Here is a 19,307-nt window from a genome sequence, read left to right as displayed (position 1 = left end):
CCAAGGCTAGGGGCGCAGCCTGGGCGGCGGGGAGGCGGCGGCCGCGCGCCTCTCTCCGCCCGGCCCGGCCTAGCTGCTCCGCGCGGAGACAGCCCCTCCGCGACACATTCCGGGCCTGGCGCGAGCTCCGCTCCCCGCCCCCGGCCTCCTCCTCCTCCTCCTCTCCTCCTCCTCCTCCTCCTCCTCCCGCTTCTCGCCTGCCTTCCCTCCCCCTCCCCAGCCTCATTCCTTCCTAGAGAGCAGCTGCCAAGGGACCTGCGGCGGCCCCGGGGATCCCCCGGCCCCCCACCCTCACTGCTGCTCCCCGTCACACTGCAGCCCCTTCTCTTTTTTGTTTGTTTCTCTCTTTTTCTTTCTTTTTTTTTCTTTCTTTCTGTTTTTTTCTTTTCTTTTTTTTTCTTTTTTTTCTTTCTTTCTTTCTTTTTTTTTTTTTTTTTTTTTTTTTTTGTCAGCGAGTCACTCCATTCGCCGAGCCGTGGAGGTGCGACTGCTCAGCGAGCCTGGCGCCGCCGCCGCCGCTGCCGCCGGAGCCCGCTCGCTGCCGCAGCCGCCTCGGGCGGACAATGCGCACGGGGACCGCGGGCGAGCGCGGAGCCGCAAGCCCGCAGACGAGGTCCCCGTGGGCTCGCGGCCCAGGAGGCGGACTGCGGAGCGGGCCCCGCCACCTCGGCGGCGGAGGCGGCGGCGGCGGCGGCGGCAGGAGCAGCCGCCCGGCGGCAGGTTCAATAAACAGAAAAGTGTTACCGTTCTCGCCTGGAAGGATCCTGCTGAAAGCTGGGCTTGGTGGGCGCCATCTTCCTGCTATTTTTTTTCCTCTCTTACTTTTTGCCTCTCTCCCCCCTCCCGGGGTGGGGGGCGTGGGGAGGGCGGGGGGTGTGCGTGTGCGTGGGGTGGCGGGAGTGAGTGCGGGCGTGCGCGGCGCTCAGCGGCGGCCCGGCGGGCGGCGGCCGTGGCCCTGGCCGTGGCCGTGGCGGCGGCGGCGGCGGCGGCGGCGGCGGCCGTGCTGCTGAGGCTGGGAGGCTACGGAAAAGTAGTGGGGCCGGAGCCTCGCCGGCGGCCGGCCGTCCCCTCGCGCCGCCGGTGCCTCTCGCCGCAGGTCGCCGCCTCCTCCGCCGCCTGCGCCTTCTCCTCCCCCTGCTCGCCCGGCGCCGCCGCCGTCCATGCGCCGCAGAGCCCCCGCGGCCCGGGCCGCTCCGGCTCCCGAGACATGCCCAGCGCGGAGACTGGCGACCGGCGGCGGCGGAGGAGGAGGGGGAGGAGAAGGCGGCGGGGGGGAGGCCGCCGCGCGGCCCCGCGGGCAGCCCGGCCCAGGGCCCCGCCGCCTCCGGGTTCTCACCCTCGCGCGCCGCCACACCTCCCACCCCCCCGTGTCGTCCCCCACCGCCGCCACCCGGAGCTGGCCTGGTGGCAGGTGGGGCACACACCCTCGCGGCGGGGGGCGGTCGGGGCCTAGGCCGGGAGGGGCCGGGAGGGGAGGACACGCGGGGGTTCCCAGCTTGACCGCTGTGAAAGTATTTCTGGGCATTTTCCAGCTGCTTTGCTCCAGAGCGCTCTCTCGCACGCAGACACACCCCCCCCCTTCTCTCTCCCGACACTCTCTCACTCCCCGTCTCTCTCTCTCCGTCTCTCTCCCCTCTCTCTCCCTCTCTCTCGCTCGCTCGCTCTCTCTCGTTGGGGGACTGGGAAGCTCGGCTGCCAGCGCAACAACGCCACTCAGTTGCAGTTGCGAACACTTCCCTTCTCGAGAGTATGTCAGTCCGGGAGAAAGAGGCGGAGAGGAACTGGGAGGCCACGGAAGCGGCCTCGGACAGGACACCGTCCCGGGAGCTCCTTCCGAGACCGTGGAAATAAACGCGGGTGGGCGTGCGCTGACCAAGACCGGGAGCCACGAGAACCCTGTGGGCTAGCGCAGCGGCTGCACAGGCACCTTATGGCTCCGGCGCTCTCGCCAACATTTCCTGACCGGAGCATCTGCATTATTCACCCGCATACATGTCTGCAGACCCAGGGGTTCACAGGTGAATCCCCAGGAGTTTCAACGCAGTTAGATACAAATGCCTGTCCCCACTCGGCTCCTGGCACCTAAGACCGGACCGGACTACGGACATCTCTCTGTGGTTTCCCCAGTTTACAGCTCAGCGAGGCCTAGAGAAAGGGCCACTCAATGAAGGGCCAGTGCTGGAATCCTATTACCTGGGTAGACCCTGGTCAGAGCATCCCCTCCACTAAACCTTACTCTGCCGAGTGTGGGCAGCTTTTTAGGCAGAGACTTGGGTCAGTCATGTGTCAACCAGGAAAGCAGAAAGGACTCCCAATGCATTTCCACTTTGAATAAATGAAAGAGCCACACGGAAAACATCACCCCTATGCGAGGCTTTGCATTTTACTTTAAACTTAAGAAAAGGAAAAAAAAAAAAAAAAAAGACCTGAAAGGGGTCCCATTCGGTCCTACCGGTGCAGTAAAGTGTGGCTGGGAGTTGGAAACTTTGAAAACACAAGTGTTTTTCGTTGCAGAGGCGTTTAATCTGCATGATGGTGTTTGAGTTCTCTTTGGAGTACACTCTACAGGTAGAAGATGAGAGTGATTGAAAAATGAACTGAAGTGGAGAGTACAAGATACTGAGTACAAGATATACATGGGCTGGCAGGGAGGGGGAAAAGTTGCCGGTTGGAAGTTTTGGCTCCAGGACAGCCAGCCTAGGGTGTTTCTGCCCAAAGATGACAAATGAGAGAAGTTCTGTTCTCCCAACAGGCCACTCTTGCTGGAAAAGCCCTCTACTACTGTCACTCCCTCATCAGACTCCCCAAAAGCACTTAATGCAAAAATACATTTTGATAGAATGATGTGTCACCATTCACTTTAGCAAACATATCCAGCTCTTAAAGTGAAAACTAAGTCTGCCCCTCAAAGCCTCTGAAGCCTATCATGCTGGTGGTCCGATGAAGAAGTGCCAGAGGACGGGGGACTCATGACTCAAATCCTCCCTTAAACATTTGGCTCACTCTCCTGTCCCCAAATTAACAAAAATTAAAGGCAGTAACAGGTGTCATCTGACTAATGAAACCAAAGAAAGGTCCATTTCCCACAGCTAGCACCTTCTCTTCAGTCATTATGACTGAACATAAAAAAGGAGGAAGGAAATTATACACCCAAAGGCTAAAGTTGATTATTTTTAAAGCTCTAGTCTTTAGAACCACAGTGGGATTCAAAGACTTGATAAAGTAGCCCAGATTCAAAGATGAAGGTGGAAGGCATCAGTTGGCTTTTCAGGGTGGGAGGCTATGGAGGATTCCCCCTGGAGGCTCCTGGCTTATTGGGAAAATTGGCCCTGGGAAGATCTTTGTGGTGAAGGACATCAACACTCTGAGGGCAAACCTAAAGGCTGAAAATTCACTACCACCTCTTATGTTCCATTTATATCTCATGAATTAGTTGGAGGTCTCTGAAATTGTCCAAAGGCCATCTGACATTTCTGGCCCTTGACTCCCTAGGTCACAACCATAGTATTGTGACTATTGCCTGCACCTCCTAGGTAAAGTGACCACCAGATTATATTGTCATTGAAATGTTTTGTGAGTGACCAAAAAACCTTACCTGAACCATGAAAAGGAAAAATCTAATTCTTGTCTAGTCCTTTATGTTTGAAAGATTCCCAGATCTTTTGTATTAAAGGTTCTTGTAATCACTGAAGTAAAACAAGACTAAAATAATTTAAATTAAAAAAAATCCTTTGACCAGAAATAGCCTGTTTTTTGAGTTATTTTCTCAAGACTCTTTTTAAAACTTCTGACAGTGCCCAGAGCATATAATGAAGTCTTCTACAGAATATTTGCAGTCCTGGGCATCAACTTGGAAAACACTCAGTGTGTTATGCAAAATCTGCTCTGGTCGCTGGGCCATTGGTTAGAAAGCACAAAATATGGCAGTGATAGATTATCTTAACCTTTTCAGTTTAAACACTGTTGGTTCAAATCAAAGGTTCTCAAATCAATGAAGTTTGAAATACAAGGTAAAAATAGGAACTGTTATTTGAATTATGCATTGTGTATATTTTAAGTTAAATGCCATTGGCAAATCTCTCAGATATTTAATCGTGTGCAATCTGGGAAACACAAATATTTAATTTCATACTTTCACGTGTTTTTTCTTCCTTCTTCTCTAAAACCGAGCCCCACAAATGGGAAGCTTACCTTTCATACTACATTGTTAGTTTTTCTCAACACATTTTTGTGGATTACATTTTTGATAAAATATTGGAAGATTACAACTTGTTCTTAAGGAAAAACTTTAGGGTTCTAGAGCTGTTGGTGGTAGTATATCCCCCCCACACATACACTTCCTTTCCTAATTGCATCAAAGAATGTTTACTAATTCAATGTCACAACTCTATTTTATTAAATATCTATAAATGTTTGGGAGAAATGCAAACAAGTAATACTTTAAAACTTCTTTCTCACCCACCTAGCCTAACTTTGTAAAATTTGCTTCCTAACTCGCATCTCTGAATCTTACGCATTTGCATTATAATGCATTTAAGATGAATGCTTAACAGCGCCGAGGAGACTCGGATTTCATGCTGTATTTCCCTGTAGTAACAGGTGACATGATAACACTATTATGTAGAATTGCGAGTCTACAGCTACACGTGAAAATCGTTCCTATTCTGTTTGGAAACAAATGATCAATCAGTCTCCCGTGATCAATTGCCCCCCTGGCTGCCGGTCAGCGCGGGTCCGCACCCGGCAGAGGCAGTGAGAAAATTCCGCGGAAGGGGACAGGGATCCCAAACTTTGCAAAAGCACCTTGTGCTTGTGTCTAAGACTTCGCTGCAACTCCTAGGCTACGCGGGGCTGGGGTTCTGGATTTGGGGCCAGGCAGAGGGCAAAGGATGATTTCACTTCGCCAGTAAACTGGAGTGCCTTTCAATCCGAATTGTGAATTAATTTTTTCTTTCTCATCTGTAGAACGAGGAGCAAGCGAAGTGAGCCCTGACGATGTGCATGTGTGTTGTAACGCATAAAACAGGAGGCAAAGTGAGTCCCACCCCAGCACCCCGGGGCGGGGGCACTAACCCAGCCCAGGCGGGACTACTCACCGCTGCTGGTAGGAGGTGATGCCCTGGACGTTCTGCGGGGTGCCGTTGGCCGCGGCGCCGGCCCTCCCCATGCCCGCGCCCGCCGGCACCCCCGCGGCAGCCCCGCCGGCCGCCGCGGCCGTCACCTGCACGCTGAAATCCGGAAAGATTCGGATCATCGCCGCGGCTTCGGCCCCCGGGCGCGGCGGCTCTGGGCGAGAGCTGGCGGGGGCTCTGGTTTGGGCTCCGGCGGCGGCAGCAGCAGCAGGGCGAGCAGCGGCGGCGGCAGCAGCGGAGCCAGGCACCAGCCTGCAATCCCATTAGTGAGCCGCGGCCACTGTGCGCGGCGGAGAGGCGCTTTGATGTGCGCGCAGCGGGCTGGGGTGGGGGGGCCGCGAGCACTAGAAGGAGGTGCGGGGGGGCGTGCGAGGGACTTGCAAACAGCAAAACGTGTCAGGGTGGGGCCTTTTTTTCCCTTTTGGGGGGCGGTGGTGCTCCCCCCTCTTTCCAGGATGTTGCTCTCACTGGCTGCTCCGGCTGCGCGGCGCGAGCCCAGCTGAGGGAAGAAGGGGAGGGGTGGCGGAGGAAGGATGCACCGGGAGGCTTGGCGAGGACTTGGCCGGTGCAAGGGAATGACGGGCAGCGGAGGGTGTCTTTCTTTCCCGCCCCCTCTACACACACACACACACACACACACACACACACACACACACCGCGCACTTCCGACCCAAAGTGCAAGACTGAGGCGCGCTCTTTCCCCTCTTTTCTCTAGAGAAATAACCACCATCCAAGCAGGCTTGCGCCTCCCGCAGCTTCCAGCAACCTGGACTTCAGCCCGCGTGTGCAGGAATGGGGGCGCAGACCTTCCCCTCCCACCCGGGACCCCTCTCTGCCAGTCTTCTGCACACCAGGCGGCGCGGGGGTTGCCAATTGCAAGTTGGACTACTGGAGAACTTGCTTATCGAGGAGGGATGGTGTGCAAAGGAAAAGGGGGGCGGGCGGAGAAGCCGCTTTTGTGCAATGGAGAGTTTGTTCCCTTTATCAAAAGGGACTCTGCTTGCTCCTGGTGGGCGGGCAGGTTAGTCTTGGACAAACTTGTGAGCTGGGGAGTGTAGGTCCAGCTAGAGGGATCCGGGTGTGCTCCCGATGACCCATCTCTACACGCCCTTTTCAAACATTGAAACGAATAAATTAGCCACAACTGAGGCGAACTCTGCAAATTCCAACCACCAGGGAAACAAAAAGAGAAAACACGTGCATTTATTTCCTCGTGTCTCCCAGTTACTTCTCTGCATTGTTACATCGGTATTTCTTAGGGGGTGAGGAGGGATGCTAGTGATTTCGGCACGCCGTTTTAATGACAACTTGCACTCCTTCGGGCCCGATTAGTAGGTGGGGGCAGTGGGAGTGGACCTTTTCCCCACCCCCTGCCCAGGACCCCCTGTTGCCCCACTTCCTCCCTCTTTCTTCCGGCTTGAAAGCCGGACCCGAGTTGCGGGGCAGAGGGACGCGTCCCTTGCGGGACGCGGGGCTCTGTAGGGCTCCCTTCCTCTTGCACGCACCCACCCGCGACCCACTTTGCTGGTGCTGATGTGGTTTTCCCCATCTCGTTTTCTCCTCTCCCCGCGCGCGGAAGCTCCGGCCCGGCAGCCGGGGTGCGAGCGGCCGCCGCGCCCGCCGCACGAACCCAAGTTGGGCTCGGCGGAGCATGGTGACCGCGGCCGCGCCGCCCCGGCTCTCGGCCAATAGCGCCTCGCCGGGCGAGACACCTGCTTAACCCTTTGAGCCTGGGGCGCAACCGGCCGGCGGGGACCCAGAGGGGCAGGGCGGATTGTCCAGAAGTTGCCAAGGCCGAGGGCGGCAGCCTGCCCAGCCCAGCATTCCCGCACACGGGCTAGGGGCCAGACGCCTGCCCTAGCTGTAGAGCTGGACGTCCCCTTCCACCCTCGCGGCTCTCGGGAAGCACAGAGCGGCACAAAGGCCCGTCCGCGCCCCAGCAGCGTCCCGCGCCTGCCTAGGCAATCTCTGCACTCCCCTAACCCGAGTCAGTTTCCGGAGGAGCCTCCCGCGCCCGGCAGCCACAGGGAGACAGAGGGAGGGAGCCCTAGCTCTCGCTGGCCGGGCCCACGGCGCAGCTGCGTTTCCATTTTCCTCTCAAAGAAAATGCTTTGGACGGCAGATAATACCAAGAGATATGAAACTGCTTCGTCCCCCACATGTTGCACGTAAAAAGAATCGTAATGAGCATCTGTGGCGTGTGCTAAGGATCCCACGAGTTAGTTGAAGACCTAACCCAGGTCCTGACTCCTTCCTTCCTGGAAAGGGGTCATTCTCTAGTTTAACGGCATTTCATTCGGAGATACTTGCTTTTCAGAGGCCAAACTCAAGGTCATTGAACGGAGTGGGGGTGGGTGTTGAGAGAGTGGATGGTCTGAGTACATGGAAAGCCGCCTTGTAAGGATCTGGTCACAGATGTGGGTCCCTGTAGGAGCACCGCGGCCAGGAGATGGTGATTGACTTGGTTTCTGAGCCCTCTCCTCTCCATCTCTCATCCTCAGGGCCGGATCTTAAGCGAGAGATCTCAAAAAGCATCCCTTGACTCCAAGCTGGCTTTCCAGTTGAAAGAAATGGGAGTTCATTGCAATTCTAGAGAGGTCAAGAATGTTTCAGGGGTTGGGAAAAGTTCTCCTGTGACTGCAGAGGTCAAGGCCAGCCAGCAGTACTGTAGACCAAAGGAAGCCAAGTAAAATGGCTGAGGAATCAGTCTAAAAATGAACACAGATCCAGGCCGTGGCTTTCTATAAAATAGAATTTGTCTGAATTATTGGCCCATTGTGGGGTGATGCTGTGCCTGCCACCTGATATCTAGGTCAGCCAGTTGATGGAGGCTTCCAGCAAGCAGGTCCAGCTTCCATGTGTGCTTTGACTCCAGTAGCATAATGCAATATTCCAAGCTAGATCCCATGGATCCAGAGGCATTCCCAATGTGCCAAATGATGCCAAAGGGGGGAAACCCTCTTTGGCCAAAAGAGCAGAATTTTTAGATTACTCTCCCTTTTAAAGTCTTTCTGCACAACCAACAGTGAGTTATATTTATAAACAATATCCCAGTTCTTCTTTGTTTCAGTACAATTCTATGAACGGAAAAAAAAAAACAGTGATTATATTTTATGGACTACTTATTTTACCGAATAGCTGGTCTGGAAATTTGTGGTCCTGCTTCACTTCCCTTCAGGAGGGCAAGTTTTTCTTGAAAGCCTAAAGGTCAAAAGAGTCCCAATAGAAAGAATGTGTGAGATCTGTTGTTAGACATTTAAGACTAGACTTGCTGAAGCTCACTTCAATTCTACTTTATATTATTAAAAGCAAGTTTAATGAGTACATTCAACTTCTAAGTTCCAAGCTGTCAACACCATATTTAAGAGAATATATTTCCTGCCCTCCAGAAACTTTCTTTCCTAAAATAGAAATACACAGAATACTTGAAGAAGACTTGCACAGTAGGTTACCTTAGAATTCATATAATTCTGTTTCAATATTTTGTCTTTAAATGTGTAAGTCCAGAAGTTTGGTTTGCATGCGTGAGAGACTAATTTCTTATTGGACCTGCTTATCTCCATGTTCATTAGGGACCTTAAGCAAAATATAAGTTTATTCACTCATTAGTAATTCAGATTTCATTACTGTATTCTTTCAGTTAAAATCTTTACATGCTGGCAGCTGTTTTGAAATATTTTGAAAGTTGTTTTGGCACTCATCCAACTAAAAGGGCTCCAGTTAACATTAAACTGGATACTTTTTCATTTTATAGTCTCTTCCCCCCCCCCTGAAATCTACATATTTGTGTCTGTAGAGATCTAGAAAGACTTTTACAATCTTTTAATCCTCAATATGGACATATGATATAGACACAGCTATATCACAATTACATGTTTACATCTTCATCGTTGTTGTCACTGTAAAACTACGCCTTTTTCTCATGTGATAAAAATATCTATTCTCTGGAAATTCATTTCCCTGTACTTAGAGTTAAATGGTTGGACTTTGAATTTTTACTACTGCCTGTCGGAAGCTACCAAGGAAAGAGGGGCTATACAGCTTGATTGTATCTAATGTTTGTGTTACTTTGGTCAGATATTTAAGAGGAAAATAGAACAGTGCATAGAGATTAGGATAATATAAAGCAAAACAAAATAAATAGAAAGAAAATATAGGATGTCATGAATAAGGTAAGAGATGTTTTACTCTGAAATGTTGAGTGTTTTAGCAAAGTGATCACAATGCAAAGAGAGATTTTCTTTTTCTATTTAAAAGAAGACAAAACAAAAACAAAACCTCCTGTGATCATTTACTACAATCTGTGAGATGAGTCTTCATTGTAGGAAGAGCCATGAGTTAAAATGAAGATCCCTCCATACCATGGGAAGGAGATCTTACATTCTGTAGAGGGGCTAAATATTTGATTTAAATAATTTTCCATCTTTGCTCCTCAATGCAAACTGAATTCAAGCTCTTACTGCTAAATTTGCCATGCTATTAATATGTCCTCTAGTCTGTTCAAAAGCAAGATATAATGTCAGGGGAGGAAAAAAAGTAACATAAACTTAGCAATATACACTTTCTTGATATTCCAGAAGAGAAACTAAGGAATTAAGAGAGAATATCTAATAAATCATTATTTATAATATATGTATGTTCATATATAATATATAAGGAGAGTACTGAGAATTTTTCATATTAATACTACCTATATCAAATACTGAATATCTCAAGCTATTATGCTAAACTAATTCTCAGAGGACTTTATAAATATATAGCTAGAAAGAGAAGAGATTTAGTTAAGAGAGGAAATCCTTTACCTATTTTTTAAATTCAGCAGCAGACAGTAAGGGAGGAGGAATTGTTTTAAAAAATTAGTGAGTAGGAAAGGGTCTCAAATCCTTATGATTTTTTTTTAGTTATAATATTCACATTGTAGCACATATTATTCCAAAATGTCTGCAAATCAATTGAATCTAATATTTGTAATTTTGGAGGGGAATATTTAAAATCTACCTGTCATTATAAAGGAATCACAAATGTTGGTTCTAGTTGTTTCTTCTGTCAGCATGATTAGAATTTGCACAGAGCCCCTAAGTGTGTGTGGGTTGGTACTTGCACCACAGGTCCAGAGGCGATGCACCTTTGTATTTCAGTGAAAATTATACCTAGTGCTAACTGGAAATTTCATTTGTTTGCTTTGGTTCCTCCAGGTAGGCATATTTATTTAGCCAATGGATTCTTTTCTTCACTGAATTTTTGAGTGAATTTAATCATTATTAATTCAGTGACGGGTTGTTTAAAGGAGTGGCTATTGTTTGGGATTAATTTTTTTTTTCAAAATAAAAACAACCATGCTAGATGAGTTTTTGCTTGAATTTTTCATTTTCTACAGGATATTTTATAAACCTAATCACACAGCAAATCAAAGGAATGGTTTTATTATGCTCCATGCTGAGTCAACCATTCTGTTTCTATTAAACTGCTAGGTTTCTTCACTTAGAAGAGTGATTCTGGAACTTTCGTGTGCATCAGAATCACAATAAAAACATATTAAAATACAGATTTCCAGGCCTTACCTTTACAGAATCTTATCCAATAAGGGGGTGGTGGTGAGGGGAGGATGCTAATAATTTGCATTTCTAACAAATTCCTAGGCGATACTGATATAGTTGGTCCATGCACCATATTTGAGAAGCACTTACCTGCAATGTTTACCACAGAAGGTTAGGATGGGAGGCCTAGATTCAGATCCTGACAATACACACTGATTGAGTGGGAAAGCTATTTAAACTCATTCAGCTTCTATAGCCTAACATGGTATTAATTCAGCCCAGCAAAAATGGATTTTCCTGTGCGGTGGGAATTCAGACACAGTTCCTTCCTTCAGGGAGCAAGAAGTTGATTAGCAGAGGCAAATACATAAAGAAATGAATTGCAACAAAGTATCCTAAGGGCAACAATAGATTCATGTGTAGAGCACAAAAGTAGCAAGTGGGGGAGGTTAGAGTTGAACCAAATGAAAAGTAACAAAACATGGTCAGCAGCTTGGGGTGACAATCAGGGCACTCTGGGTTTGAATACAGTTCTACCTTTCACTGTTCTTGAGAAACAAGATAAGTATATAAAGTACTTAGGACAGTTCCTGACTCATGTTAATTACTCAGTGAAAAGTAGTCATAGACATGACAACAATCTCTAAATTATCTTCTAAGATCTCTTCCTTGGAGATGGGAAAGATCTTGATAATTACCCAGATAAGTTATGCAATATTTACATGCTCTATTTATGAATGTCTACAAGTCTAAAGAGTTATTTATTTTTTAATTTTTAAAAATTTTCTTTTCTTTTTTTAAATTTTTAAAAATTTTAAATGTTTATTTAAAAACAGAGACAGAGAGCGTACAGTGTGAGTGGGGGAGGGACAGAGAGTGAGAGAGAGGGATAGAGAGAGAATCCCAAACAGGCTCCATGCTCAGTGGGAACCAACCTGGGGCTCCATCCCACCACCGTGATATCATGACTTGAGTGGAAGTCAAAAGTCTGATGCTTAACTGACTAAGCCACCCAGGTGCCCTTTTTTATTTTAACGTTTATTTATTTATTTTGAGAGACAGAGAGAATGAAAAGGGGAGGGGCAGAAAGAGAGGGTGAGAGAGAATCCCAAGCAGGCTCCACACTGCTAGTGCAGAGCCTGATGCAGAGCTCCAACTCACGAACTGTGAGGTCATGACCAGAGTCGAAATCGTGAATGGGTTGCTTAAGTGACTGAGATACGCAGGCACCCCAAAAGACATACCTCAATTGTTTATAGTGGTCATCTATAGGTGGTGGATTGTCAGCGAGTTTTCTTTTCTCCACTGTCCTTATTTATTTTCCATCTTTGAGGCGTTTAAAACTAGATCAGAGAGAATTTCAGAGTCACCTTTAGAATGACTCACTCTCATTTTTGACTACTTCTGTTTTTTTCTTCCTTTTTTAAACTCTGAGAGCACAGAAATATTTAATTATCCCATTAATTTCATTAGTTATTTTGTATCAGTTTAAACTTTTTCAGGTACATCTCATTTCTATTACAGTGAAAAATTCTCCAAAGTGATACTAGTTACTGATAGACATGAGAGGACAGTCAACTGGGAAATACCTTTGGTTTTAAATGTTTATTTATTTATGTTGAGAGAAGGCGGGGGAGGGGCAGAGAGAGAGAGGGGAGAGAGAATCCCAAGTCACTGCAGAGCCTGACATGGGGCTCAATCTCATTAACCATGAGATCATGACCTTAGCCGAAACCAAGATTGGATGCTTAACTGACTGAGCCACCCAGGTGCCCTTTTTCACTTTAAAGTTTATTTATTTATTTTGCAAGAGACAGAGAAGAGAGCAAGCATGAGCGGGGGTGTGCAGAGAGAGAAAATTCCAAGCAGTTATTTATTTTAAACTCCAGGACATTATACCTGCAGTTATGAATGACTAATTTTTTTTAATCAAAATCAAGAAAGGTAACAGATAAAAATACTGCAGGTGTTCCATGGAGTTTGGTACACTTTTTTAAAGGCTTCAAGTTCTAGTTTACACGAAGGGCAGTAAAATTCTGGCATTAACTGTGTGCAAGATGTGTAGAGGCATAAAATAAAATAGCTTAACAAAGTGTAAATACAATACTATTGGTTATTAGAATGAAGACATTGGTTCTGTTTTTTGTTTTGTTTTGTTTTGTTTTTGTTTGTTTGTTTGTTTGCCAATCTTTTGGAATGAAGGAGGGTATGACTTGCTGTAAACTTTGACCAGAATATCCCTAGTGGAGTCATTCACAACTGTTTTTGTCTCAAGTCCTCTCTAACTCTTAAATGTTTTCGGGCCACTCAAAGAGCTTAGGATGATACATATCACATTTATCAATATTTAATGCAGTCAAAATTTAAATACATGTAGAAATGTCTTATTCATCAAGGTCATTTAAAAATGATAAAAAATGATGAACTCATTACATGTTAACATAAATAACATTTTCAATTAAAAATTAACTATTTTTCTCCAACCAAAAAAACCAGAAGAGTGATATTGTTTTATATTTTTGGTTTTCTCAAATACCTGGCTCTGTATAAGACAGCCAGACTCCCATATCTCCCATATCTGCATTCAACCTGTTATAGTATGTTGTTTTGGTTTAAGTATGTGAAGAAAATTCACTTCACACAGAGATATGTGTAAATACTAAAGAATTAATAACTGGATATTATTCTTTGTTATTACACCAACACTCATTAAGTAGTAATTTCTTTACCATACACATGTGGTTATGTTGTCAGGCCCAAGGGCCTCTTCCATCCTTGTCAAGGGGAGAGCTAACCTTTCACACAACACAGTAGTGATTTCTTAAAACTTTGCTGCACTGTAGAATCTGGAATTATAACAAGAAATTTGTTATATTCTAATCATTGAAATCCATTGAACTATAGATTGTTTTTTGGTTGATGCATGACTTTGTATCATCAAGCAGTGATGATTTTTAAAACACTTTGACTGTATTCTGCAAATATTCCAAATGTTAACACATTTCATTGCACAATATCAGAAAATCACATTTATTAAGATCACTACCCATCTGATCAGTAAAGTCTCTACACATTGGGAAGCTGTCAAGCTCACAATAGCAAATACAAGCTTCTTAAATACTAATTTTCACTTGGAATCTCAAATATTATTATTGGCAACAGAACTCTGTCAGTTGTATCTTCAAAGTCATAGATGCATTTTATTCATTTTCAAGAAAATGTCTGCCAAATACCCACATCTGAATAACCATAGTGTGTCAGTTATACTTTCAAGTATAAACAATGTTCCATGGGAAAAAAAAAACATGGCTAGCTCAGCTCATAATTCAAGAAATGGCACAAGTATTTTTTTGTTCCAATAGCACAAGTACTTTTTTTTTAGAGAGAGAGTTAGATATTTGCAATAAGAGTACTTTATGTGTACTTCCCACTTCAGCAGAAAGAATATTTGGAAGATATGTGTTTAAAGGTCCAGATTGAATAAAGTTAATAATTCTTACTGCTTCATCAAGGATATTCTTTTTTTTTTTTTAATTTTTTTTTCAACATTTTTTATTTATTTTTGGGACAGAGAGAGACAGAGCATGAACGGGGGAGGGGCAGAGAGAGAGGGAGACACAGAATCGGAAACAGGCTCCAGGCTCCGAGCCATCAGCCCAGAGCCTGACGCGGGGCTCGAACTCACGGACCGCGAGATCGTGACCTGGCTGAAGTCGGACGCTTAACCGACTGCGCCACCCAGGCGCCCCATCATCAAGGATATTCTTAAATGATACAGGCAACTCTTTACTGTGAATATGTGGCAAGGGAGAATACAGTGACTACCAGTACAGCTTGATTCACTCTAATGCTGTTTTACTTCCCAGTGCTTTTGCATCCTCAGTTCAGACATCCACAACAAAGAAAACAAATACTGTAGTGTCTTGGTATTATTGTAAAATAGTGATACCCTGATAAACTCCTCAGCCTACACTTTGAGAACAACCATCTGAATAGTAAGCAAGTCTCAAGTTATTACAACCAATAAATAAGAGAAGTTTAAAGTCTTCATTTGCTGTACACTCTGTAATTATGTATTGCTTTGCTATCAAATCATGAATGGATTATTATGAACATATTAGGATTTTGATTTTGAACAGAACTCAGAAATAGGTGCTTTGTTGTCTTATATGGTCATTCAGGAAGTGGGCATAGTTTGGAGCAAAGCAATTCAAATACTTAACATTGAAGCTCTGGGAACAGGAAATTAGTTTTCCCTTCATTCTCCACAAAAAAGGATGAGAATACAAAAAATTAGAACGCTGCTCCAGAAGGATGGAATGATGAAACACATAAGGAGCTAGATTAAGTTCCAGAGCAGAAGGAAGTTTTCCACTATACAGAAACTAAAGAGGACCACCTCTGGAGGTGCTGAGCATCCCTTACTTGGAGGTATTTTAGCAGAACAAGATGACTACCTTCTAGGAATTCCGATGAAGAAATTTTTCACTAGGGGTCGGTTAGGGTAAATGTCCCTTAAGTTCATAACGTTTACACACATAATCTTTAATTTATATTATCTCTATACCATAAGCCAAACATCATAACATTGTTTTCAAAGTGTTGTACAATCTTTCTAACATGATTTACATAGGCAATCACAAATATTTTATTTATTACCATTATTCTTTATCATTATTCAAAGTCTTGTTCAAAATGGAAAAACTAAATTATTGTAAAAAGCAGCTTCATTTTCTCAAAACCCGCAATCCAAGAAAAAAAGGGAAAAAATCTGTAATTTAAGTATTTACAGTAATTAATTTTAAGTACCCTGGACAGCTGCTCAAGATACAGACCAAGTAGGAAGAGGTAACTGAACCTTTTGAAATTAAAGAACACTACTTGTTCTTAGTGATTCATAATCAAAGACTTATCTCAAAGAGATGATGAATTACCAAAGAATTAATCATTTAATATATCATTTAAAATAATCTTGTTCAAGAGTTGTTTCTCAACTATCAGATAAATATTGATTAAAGTTCCAAAAGATGCAGCTTCTTGGCTAACTTGCTTACAGAGACAACTCTCCAGTGGTTATATCTCAGGGGAGTCAAGAAAGAATGTCATCAGAGAAACGGTATCTGTGTAAGTCTACCCAAAGGAAAGACACTTAAAACTCTGCTTTAATGTTACTTATTTTGACTGAGAGAAATGATCCCTGCTAAAAAGTGATTTGTGTGGTCAAAGCCAAAGAAAACTACAAACTTGAGATTCATTAAGAATCATATGAGGGAAGGGGCGCCTGGGTGGCTCAGTGGGTTGAGCGGCCGACTTCAGCTCAGGTCATGATCTTGCGGTCCGTGAGTTCGAGCCCCACGTCGGGCTCTGTGTTGACAGCTCAGAGCCTGGAGCCTGTTTCAGATTCTGCGTCTCCCTCTCTCTGACCCTCCCCTGTTCATGCTCTGTCTCTCCCTGTCTCAAAAATAAATAAAAACGTTAAAAAAAATTTTAAAAAATAAAAAAATAAAAAAATAAAAAGAATCATATGAGGGAAAACATCTAAACAACTTTTCCACTTCAAAATTTTGCCAATTTTATTTAGTTTTATTTTGGAGAATGATACCAAGTATGTTCACTCTGCAAGTGCCTTGTTGTCAAAGATCTTGCTTATTATGATTTCCTCATCTTTCACTTTTTCTAAAAAAAATTGAACATTACAGAAGTAAAATATATTGTATATGAAATAACTTCATCTGTGTATAACAAAAACCCAAAATAATAATTGCTTACATCAGATAGAAGTGTTTCTCATGTAAACATTTGGAAGGTAGTACAAGACAGATGTACCTGGATTATCACGCAGGGGCCTGCCTGGACTTCTACCTTGTTTCTCCATCATACCAAGACGGTTGAACTAATCCACATAGTCCCAGATGATCAGCTACCATATTCACCTTGTAGGCAGCAGGATAGAAGTACCAGGAGTAAGGAAGAGAAGGGCATGGATCTTCCTCTTAAGAACATGCTTTAGAAGTGACACATACCACCCTTACATCTCAGTTAGCAAAATTTAGTCACATGGTCACGAATGGCTGCAAGATAAGCTGGGAAATGAAGTCTCTGTTATAAAGTCATGTGGCCAGATACAAATCAAGAGTTCCGTTATTGTAGAAGAAGGAGCCAGTCCAACCCAGAAATCCACTTGAAATTAGGAGAGAAATAAATCCAGAGAAGTGACTCTTCATTGAAGTTTATGAGGTGTAGTTTCAAACAGTATTTATTTGAAATCTAATAACCACATTCTGAGGTATTCACCAATGAAGCTGAAATGCGTTCTGATTGCAACTTAAGCCAAACAGAAAGGGATATAGGAATAAAATGTGATTACATTTTTTTCTTTTTTTAAAGGGAAGAAGTTGACAAACTTTTAAGTTTCAGTGTAATAAGAAATGTTATATTGTGCTGTGTAATTTTCATTTGATTTATGACTAAATAAAACCCAGACAAATGTGCACATAGTATTTATTCAATAATAATGTGGTCAACTATTGTTCCAAGGACACTAGGAAGACTCACGCACACCTTTCATTGAGGAAATGGCTGCAGGCATTCAACAGTTTGAGATTGAGAGAACTTGCTTTTGGTAATCTCAGATGTCCTTAACATCTGTTTCTGCACAAAGGCAAGATACAGCTATTGAATAACTTGCTGATTCCAACCATTCCCTACTAAAGACTCTCTAACTTTCAACTCAAGCTTATTTTGAACTTTTATCTAAATTCCAAGTTTCTTTTTAACTGTTACCATTTGAAAGTTACAGGCAAACTCAGATATTTTAATAGTTTAGAATGGTCCAGATTCTAAAGTATACGTTAAGAGTCAGGAGAAGAAAAACTTGAGTCAGAGCACCCGGACTTTAACATGGCCAAGGACTTGAGGCAAATTTCTTAACTTCTCAGGGAAGAGTTGCTTTCATTCATTTCCTTTCATTGATGCATAAATTTATTTCAACACTCTTTGAGCATCTACCTACTATATGCCAAGTATTCTTTTGAGCAGTGGGTCTACAGAAGGATATAAAACAACGCTGTTGCTAATGGAGCTTTCACTGTAGGAAGAGGAGATAGCAATAAACAAATATCTATAATAGTAAGAAAAGACAACTTCATAGGGTTGTTAAAAGGATGAATTAAGGCAAGCAATGAAGTTTAGCCTAGTTCCTGACATGTACACATACTCCTATCTATTATCTATTGTTGATATTACATGGATTTGGGAACACTATGAATCAAAAAATTCAATTTTGCAATAATCATCTAAAATAACATGCCTAGTCTGCATTGAAGATGTTACTCTTATTATCTAAAACAAATTTTTTTGAAATTTTTGAAGGACCAAGAGACAGTGTGAGCAGGGGAGGGGCAGAGAGAGAGGGAGACACAGAATCTAAAGCAGGCTCCAGGCTCTGAGCTGTTAACACAGAGCCCGATGCGGGGCTTGAACTCACAAGCCGTGAGATCGTGACCTGAGCCAAAGTCAGGGGCTTAACCAACTGAGCCACCCAGGTGTCCCCCTATTATCTAATTTCTACTTGATTAAAAAAATTTCTGCAATATCTAATAAAAAATAACCCCACATTAAAATGATTTATACCCTTTTTTTCTTATTTCTCTGATTTTTCAGAGTAAAAATAATAAATAATAACAAATATATATAATATATAATGTAATATATATTATATGCCATTATATACAATAAATAATAAATACATATATTTTTAAAATACTGAGTAAAACTAATGGTGTTAAAATGGGTAAAGAAATGAAGATGGAAAATTAATATTTCTTGATTATCTGCTGCTAGTCAGGCACTATGTTTGGCATTTGATACACTTTCTTTTAAGCCTTCTAACAATCCTATAAAGTACCTATTTTTAGCCCCATGTTCCAGATGGGAAAACTTTCTAAATTTCAACAAATTCACATAAATATTTGACACAACTAAAGAAAAAGACAACTAAAATCGTTTATGTTTTTTTAGTTTCCAGTTATCGTTTTACAAATAATTGGCCACAAGTACTTTTCCTGTAAGAAACAAAGGAATGTAATGCCACCAATGAGACTGAGAAGATAAATGACAGGTTTTATATCTTAAGTAATTGTCCTAAAATAAATCAGGGTTTTTATTTTCTTTTCCTGTTAAGTTCAATTAGTTATAATACAAAACAGTTATAACACTTTCATTCAATTAGGAAAGCTCACAGAGATTTTAGGAGTTTTTTCCTATTAAGGAATATAATAATGGTATAGATCAACAGTTCTCTAGGACTGTTCCCAATCTTTATTATCATCATAGAAACTTGTTAGAAATGCAAATTCTCAAGCCCCACCTATTGAATGCAGTCCTCTGATAGGGGGCCTGGCAAGCTGTGTTTCAACATCCTCCAGATTATTTCAATGTGCCCTAAAGTCTGAAGATTACTACTAGTGACCAACAAACAGTGTTAAGGACCATTATAATACTACTTTTTTCTGAGGCAAGGATCTCTCTTCTTTGCCTAAAAAATGTATGTCCTTAGTTTCCTCCCATGCAAAGAGAAAGCGGAAGCCAAGACGTTCTTTTATAAACTCCCAGTTTCAAAACAGTTCCAAATATCACC

At 43.6% G+C, this 19,307-nt stretch overlaps 1 protein-coding gene, 1 long non-coding RNA gene and 1 pseudogene across 10 annotated transcripts in view; all 3 read right to left on the bottom strand.

The window, feature by feature from the left end:
* NPAS3 (neuronal PAS domain protein 3) overlaps nt 1-5,376 on the bottom strand; it is an 857,324-nt gene extending 851,948 nt beyond the window's left edge. For 4 of the 9 annotated variants that reach the window (XM_058738778.1, XM_058738780.1, XM_058738782.1 and 1 more), the window contains exon 1: nt 5,097-5,376. In XM_058738778.1, the coding sequence (XP_058594761.1) occupies nt 5,097-5,254 (158 nt within the window). In that variant the 5' untranslated portion in view covers nt 5,255-5,376. Of the gene's footprint in view, nt 1-744; nt 903-5,096 lie in introns of those variants that run through there. The other 5 variants (XM_058738781.1, XM_058738785.1, XM_058738779.1 and 2 more) reach the window with 4 other exon arrangements.
* Nucleotides 5,377-8,084: 2,708 nt separating this feature from the next.
* On the bottom strand, nt 8,085-13,509 carry LOC131518235 (uncharacterized). Its single transcript, XR_009264965.1, has 3 exons — nt 13,399-13,509; nt 11,914-12,012; nt 8,085-8,209 (listed from the first exon to the last, which is right to left on the bottom strand). It is a non-coding gene; the product is annotated as an uncharacterized LOC131518235 (long non-coding RNA).
* Nucleotides 13,400-13,478, bottom strand: LOC131518534 (U6atac minor spliceosomal RNA; annotated as a pseudogene).
* Nucleotides 13,510-19,307: the final 5,798 nt, after the last annotated feature.

The sequence above is a fragment of the Neofelis nebulosa genome, chromosome 7, assembly GCF_028018385.1.
Source record: "Neofelis nebulosa isolate mNeoNeb1 chromosome 7, mNeoNeb1.pri, whole genome shotgun sequence".
NCBI classification, from domain to species: domain Eukaryota; kingdom Metazoa; phylum Chordata; class Mammalia; order Carnivora; family Felidae; genus Neofelis; species Neofelis nebulosa.
The sequence above is the reverse complement of the archived record's forward strand: the minus strand, read 5'-3'. Positions and strand labels throughout refer to the sequence as shown.